Here is a 7,150-nt window from a genome sequence, read left to right on the forward strand (position 1 = left end):
CCATGAGACCGGGTCCCGAAGCTTGAGAGCCTGCCGATCGAAGACCAAACGAACCTTAGGAGTAGATAGAAGGAGGGGCATGGTAGAAGGAGAAGAAAACAGTCGGTGATTTGAAGTAGTGGAAGCGGTAACAAATGAAGGCGGTGGATGCATCAATGGATCGATTTAAAGAAACCCCGGTGGGTACTTCGAAAAAGGGACACATACGGTGGAACTGTGTAAGACTTTTATTGGAGAAGCAAACGGTGGAGAATCAGAAGCGGACACGTACGCCTACTCAAGCAACGGTGAGGAAGCAAAAGAAACCCAACAACAATATAAATAATGACTTAAAATGACCCGATGCACAGAAGAGACAAAATTGTACGGACATGTATTAAAAGAAGGACCAATTTTGCTAAAACTGGTGGATGTTCACTGTAGCTAAGAACAGAGAAATTTAATATATTGTATAATTAATAAACAAAAAATAAAACTAAAATAGAACAAACTTGTATATATAATTTCACATTTTGTGGCATAAACCTACCCTACTAAATCAAAAGGAAATCCTCACCCTAATGTTTAAAAAAAAAAAAAAAAAAAAAAAAACCTTATATATTTTTTTGGTACAAATTAACCATTATTCTATCTAAAACCGCATAAACTATTGAATTTATCCAGTAACCGCTGTTCTTTTCGGTGTACGTGGGGTACCTCTTTCCGTACCCATTTTTTTTTATCGATCATTCTATACACGAAAGAAAGGAAAAGCTTCGTGGAAGAGTCTTTTATCCATACTTCTTATTTTGTTGTTTGCATTGATTCTTTATGGAAGCTTTAACCCACAGCTATCACTTCAAGTTCAAATGCATTAGTTGAATTTTATATTGAGGGTTTGAATGGAACAGATGATGAGCTTGATGAATAAGAATACGTTCCTTCTTCTATGGACAAGACAATATGTGAAGGGGACAAAAATCTAGTCTTTTGTGATGATTTTGATTCTTGGAATTCAGTATTCCTAGTCTTTTGTTACTGAAATTGAGTTAGTATTAATGAAATTGTTGATTTTGTGTATTGGTATCAATGAAATTGTGTGAACTTGATTCTGTTTTTCCTTTTTTTGTCTCTGATTGGTATCAATGAAATTGGAGTTTTAAAGATTATCTTGCAAATATATTTACTTACATATTAGTTTGCTCATCCATTTCTATTTATTGAATTAAAATAACTTTAACTAGATATCGAGTATTAATCAATTTATGAAACTTTTTGTAAATATTAGTTGTGTGGCTACTTGTTACGTTAACATTTTAATATTTTCTGTCAATATGAAAAAAGATTTAGTTAAATATTGAAAAAGCAGTATTTGATTCGATGATAAAATAATGATAATACCAAAGAAAGAAAAGACTTTTGATGCATAATCACAAAAGTCAAACATTACTCCGTGGCTTTGTCCATCAAAGTAATTAAGTACGTTCAATAATACTAAATTCCATTCTAGAGTCGGCACTAATTTTTTAATATTTTTGTTATCGATGTATTTTTCCTTTTCCATTTGTTTAATCATAATAATCCATTTTTTCATGACTAAGTATCTATTTTCTATTAGTGATTTACCATGAGCTACAACAATGTCAAGACATCAAATATTTGAAGTCGAGAATTGCAGATGATTAGATTTAAGGGGGAAATTGTCAATGACTGTTGTTGGCTGTGATGTTGTTCTTGTGTTTAACTGTGGCTTTTTTTATGGTTAAACAAAGAAGCATACCAGTTAGTCCATGCTCAGTAAACAAAGAGAAAAATATACAACCACCAAAGCACACATTACAATTTTACATAAACATGACCAAAGTTACATAACAAGGACAACATTACAAAATAGCATTATAACTTCTAGTTTTACATTAACAAGTTGTAACTAGAACAATAACAACCTAACTTTCCATATTACACATATTTATCACCTCAATTTATCATTACTTTCTTTTGAAGGGCCTGTTCTCATTCTCCAATTCCATAGTCTTCTTGGACATGATCATATTATCCTTGTACAAATACATATTCTCCTGTCGCGACTCATTGATTTTATACTTATACTGGTTTAAGTTAACAGGTAATTCAACATCCATCCATAAAAAATGTTTACAATCTTTTGAAAGATCCTACAAAAAAATTGAAGTTTTTGTGTAAACATTATGGAAAAACCATCAATTTTAAATGAATTTCACATACCTGAGAATCACGGCACCGAATGAAAGGTGGACATGGGTTCTTCTTTGTCATTGAAGTCCATATCTTGATTATTCACCATATTTACACTTTTTGATTTCATAGCTTGAAGTTAAGGATTCTAGGGTGTTTGGGATTTTTTTAGAATAACTTTTTAACTTTTAACTTTTATAAAAAGTTAAAAAAAAAAAAAGACTAAAGTTGTTTGGATAATAAAAAATATATTTTGAAATGACTTTTTGTAAAAAAGAAAAAAAAAAAAGGGAGGGTTTAGAAAAGTCACATTTCGGAGACTTTACGTATAAAAGCTAGACAAAAGTCATTTTGTTAAATCCAAACACATTTTAAATATCATTTTTTGCATAAAGTCCTTTTATTAAAGATCCTTCTACTAAAAGAACTTTTAATGTTCAAAAGCAATCCCAAACACCGAAGAAGATCATCCATTTGAGATTGCAGCACGAAGTTTAGGAAGAAGAAGTAGAAAACGAGATTGCACCGAAGAAGAAGAAGAAGAAGAAGAAGAAGAAGAAGAAGAAGAAGAAGAAGAAGCCTTTTTAAAATCATGTCAGCTATGTTACTGATTGATTAGGGCTAACCGGTTACAAAGCATGAAAACAACGAAGGTCAGAAAGAATAAAGGTTAATTTGTACAAAAACAAAAAAAAAAAAATAATAATAATAATAAATAAGAAACATATGAGGGTTTTTTTTAAGGGTATAACACAGAGGGTTTTTATGAGTTTTTCCCTAAAACAAAATAGTAGAGTTTGTAGTGTTACACTTTCTTTGAAAACAAACCCAATTAATCCTTCCCCAAGTAGGTTTACAGATTTTGTGTTTTACAATGAAAACTAGTCATTCAGAGTTTTAAGTCCTGATATGTGGTATCAGTAAGCACCTCAAGATTATTATTCAGCTGATCGACACTCTTTTCTTCTGCAATGGAGGTAGATATATCAGAGGTCTTAAGGGTACTCGATTCTTCACTTTCTCGAACTAACTGGCGTCTCAGAGCTTCATCAAAGCGTCGTCTTGAGACAGGTTCTAACCCCTTCATGCTTCCCTTAGAAATCCAATAATATATATTCGCAATCGTATCTGCTGTTTTTACTCTTATGTTTTTTTCGGTTTTAGGAACCCTAATTGAGCAAGTATCTTTCACGATCATGTAAAAAGTTCGAACCATGATACAATTGTTCGAACTGTAATTCATAGCACTACTTCAACATTCGCTAAAATACTCCAATAATGAGAAATAGTGCTAATACTCTGGATCAAACTCAATATCAGCAACTTGTTGTCAATGAACTGATAGCAACATTTGCTTACATGTATATTTCGGCAGATATCCTGGCATTATGCACTGGAATGAGACCAGTAATAATGATAGACTATGGTGGAAAGATGCCTGAATTGAGAGAAAGACTATGTGCATTTCTAAAGCTTAACAAAGAGGTTTCATTACAACTTATATCTTGAATCGATATTATAACATCTCTGCATTATTGTCAGAAACTCAGCTTTTCAAGTTTCAGAGATGCTTTTAACTATTGTTTCTTGTGGTTTTTGAATGCAGGAGTCTTCTATCTTTGAAAACTTGAGAGTCATGGTTATTGAAGATATGATATATCTAATACATGTCAAAGCGATTGCAGATTTTATGAAATCAACAATAAACAAAGAAGTCAAACTGCATTTTGTTGACCTTGAACACGATCCACCAAAGGTTAAAACTTATAAATATAATTCACAAAGTTGTATTTATTTTCCAATTTCTTATTTTAAATCAATTAATCCAGATGATACCTGAGGTTGAAACGAGTTCTATAGGAGCACAATTCATATCACTTCAGAAGCTGTTTTCATCATTCTTTTCTACTGATGTAATAACAAATAATGATGATTCTGACTTCATTGATCTCACTCATTTTATGCAAGATACACTCATCACTTTGCCAACTTTAAATGGGTAATTAATTCATCCATCTTGAACATCTGTCTTCAAATATTAGAATTATATTGACGATTATACCCTTCTAGTAGCATGAACATGATTCTTAGTAAAAGGCTAAGGTATTGTTTAGTATGCAGTAACCAAAGAGGGAATGAAATGGAGTGTTACAAAGGAATGGAAAAATCATGTTTCTTTTCCAAATATACCCTTATATGCTGTATACCCTTGTATGTCCTTTTATGTCATTTTACATATTTGTTACAGGTGGCTTCTTGGTTACCCAGTGGTGTATATTTTTGGGAAGGATCATATAGAAGATGCTGTATATAATCTTTCCACCAAATCACTACATCTATTTAACATTTTTGTCCAAAGGTTTGTGGTTTTGGTCTATTTTACCCTTTATATTCTGTAAAGTAGCAAACTTTATGCTCTAGTTTTAACTTTGGTGCATATTATTATTAAACTTTAGGAACAGTAGCTCCAGTAAAAAACCTTCAGAAGAAGAATTAATGAGGTAAGAATCTTTTTAACTATTTTCATTTTTATTTTTTGTTCATTATTGTTGTTTATATTTTTTTGGTGGAAACAGTTTTTCTGTACCTTATGATCTGAGCATAGATGGGGATAATGAAGTGTGGGCAGAGGTGTTTTTGGTAGGCATGAGGGCAAAATGGGAAGAATGTAAAAATGTTTGGGGGTCATTGAGAATGGAAGTTAGTGCTACTTATCCACAAGCAATTGCATTGTAGTAACTATATTTTCAGTTGATATAGTTGTTGTATGTTGTCCAAAGACCAAAGGGCAAAATAGTCATTTACACTTTTGAAGATGTTTTGGTTTGGTGATGCAACATGGAGATAGTACAAGCATAGAGAACAAGAATTGATGACTTGTGTTATATAATTTTTATTCAAAATTTCGGGTTGTGTATTGATTATTTAATATTGTAATTGGGAGTAGTTGAATTTGTTTGGATTTTCTTTATTTTTTTGGAGAAATTAATGTATTATATACGGATTTTATATATGACTTGTGGAATCATTAAAGTTCATCTTGTTTATGTAAATCCAAAGGTTGTTAAACATTGAGGACTAAAAACGTTAGACGTTGAAACGATGATCTAAAAGGAGGATTGTTTATGATCATAATCAATATTTGAAAGGTTTCGACATTTAGGGATGATAATAATAATAATAATAATAATAATAATAATAATAATAATAATAATAATAATAATAAATAAAAAAATAAAAAAACATTAAAAGAACAACAGTTTCATCTTGTAGGAAAAGCCAAAAATAACATCACATTCTAAATACTTCTTCTTGGAACAACCTAGGCCATGTCCTAAGTCCTTTTAGCACATTATAAAACCTCTAGAAACAATAAACTTATTCTTATACTTAATTTTCTAATAATAAGAAGTATTTATTGTTATATTTTTATTTATTAAAAAATACTAATTAGGCTGCATTAAAATGATCTGGCCCTCCTCTACTTTGTTTTTCTTGTGAAGTATGTTTCTTTGAAAGAACACAATGTTAGGTGAGATATAGGGTTGTGGGGTAGGTTGATTAAAGAATAATTAAATTTATTATATATATATATATATATATATATATATATATATATATATATATATATATATATATATATATATATATATATATATATATATATATAGAGAGAGAGAGAGAGAGAGAGAGAAAAGATCAATTCACTTGAGAAAAAATAAAAAAAATTAAGAATGAATGAATCATTCTCGGTCAATCATTTATTTTTACTGTAAAACATTCTGACTTACCGGGCCGACAGAATATGAGTAATATTTATATATAAATATAAATATAAGTGTATTTATATACGAAATAAATGATTCAAATATAAATATAAGTGTATTTATATACGAAATAAATGATTCAAATCCATTCCTTCGTTCTCAACTTTTTTTCCCAACTGAAACCTCCCGTGTTATATATATATATATATATATATATATATATATATATATATATATATATATATATATATATATATATATATCAAAAAGTCAATATTCTTTTTAAAATACTATTTGTTATTTATCAGTATATTTAATTCATCATGTGACTAGATATCTAGTCAGAAGGTGGCTTAATTGTGTATTGTAAATTTGCTGATGTGAATTATTATAAGTTTATTGATAAATTTAATAAACATGATAAAAAAAACAATAACAAAAAAACTAATTTACCGCATTTATCTTGTAACAGTTTAATATAATATTTTTATACATCGTTATATGTTTACTATATCAAAATGGATTATATGTATTGTTAGTCGAAAAAGAAAAGATAAGATGCAACCTTTTTATATAATAAGAAAGATGTTATAGACCATTGATGATTCTCTTACATATCCGTTTAGAAGATAACATAACTTGTAAGTAATAAGTTTTTACCAAAATATATTGAAACTCTCCTGAATAAATGTATAACATTATCTCCATTGTCCCATTGCTACCAAATTAGGTATGATTAGGTAAAGAAGTTGTGTTATAAAAAATTAATGGTGTATGGGAGTATACTTCACACTACATGTGCACCAACTCACTGCAATCAAACTAGAAAAATAGACGTTTGTAACATTGATAGAGTTCGACACATTTTTGTGTGGAAGATTTATGAATGAGACATTTATTTAGTAAAAAACAAAATATTTTCTGATTTATATTAAATAAGTACTTTTCATAAACTCTGATGACTCAAGTAACCGAAGGGGTCTCTAATTAATAGAATATTATTATATTACTATAATGCATATAAAAATAAATATGGACTTTGTAAAGAGATACACCAACTCATGTTCACATCATCATTGTTGATCAAGTATCCTCATTTCTTTTGTTTTAAGATGCATGATTCACGACGTAGCATGATCCTCGTTTCTTTTGTTTTAAGACGCATGTTGTCGTCTTGATTCGTCGTTTTA

At 29.6% G+C, this 7,150-nt stretch overlaps 1 protein-coding gene across 2 annotated transcripts; it reads left to right on the forward strand.

Annotated features, from left to right (window-relative positions):
• The first annotated feature begins 2,995 nt into the window (after positions 1-2,995).
• LOC145039684 (uncharacterized) lies at positions 2,996-5,117 on the forward strand. Of its 2 annotated transcripts, none has more exons than XM_078987705.1 (7): positions 2,996-3,264; positions 3,569-3,678; positions 3,800-3,949; positions 4,023-4,192; positions 4,442-4,552; positions 4,650-4,694; positions 4,770-5,117. In XM_078987705.1, exons 1-7 carry the CDS (start codon positions 3,165-3,167, stop codon positions 4,927-4,929), a joined length of 846 nt encoding a protein of 281 aa, XP_078843831.1. In that variant the 5' UTR covers positions 2,996-3,164; the 3' UTR covers positions 4,930-5,117. The 2 variants fall into 2 exon arrangements, with proteins under 2 accessions (XP_078843831.1, XP_078843832.1); XM_078987706.1 differs by having other exon boundaries at positions 3,009-3,264; positions 3,358-3,678.
• Positions 5,118-7,150: the final 2,033 nt, after the last annotated feature.

The sequence above is a fragment of the Lactuca saligna genome, chromosome 1 (assembly GCF_052625555.1).
Source record: "Lactuca saligna cultivar CGN05327 chromosome 1, ASM5262555v1, whole genome shotgun sequence".
NCBI lineage: Eukaryota > Viridiplantae > Streptophyta > Magnoliopsida > Asterales > Asteraceae > Lactuca > Lactuca saligna.

Bases quoted from the DNA above. Each gene is read 5' to 3' on its own strand.
- LOC145039684 (XM_078987705.1), top strand. From the start codon at position 3,165: ATGGAGGTAGATATATCAGAGGTCTTAAGGGTACTCGATTCTTCACTT. The intron at 4,193-4,441 runs GTAATTAATTCA...TATTTGTTACAG, and splicing joins ACTTTGCCAACTTTAAATGG to GTGGCTTCTTGGTTACCCAG. The intron at 4,695-4,769 runs GTAAGAATCTTT...TGGTGGAAACAG, and splicing joins TCAGAAGAAGAATTAATGAG to TTTTTCTGTACCTTATGATC.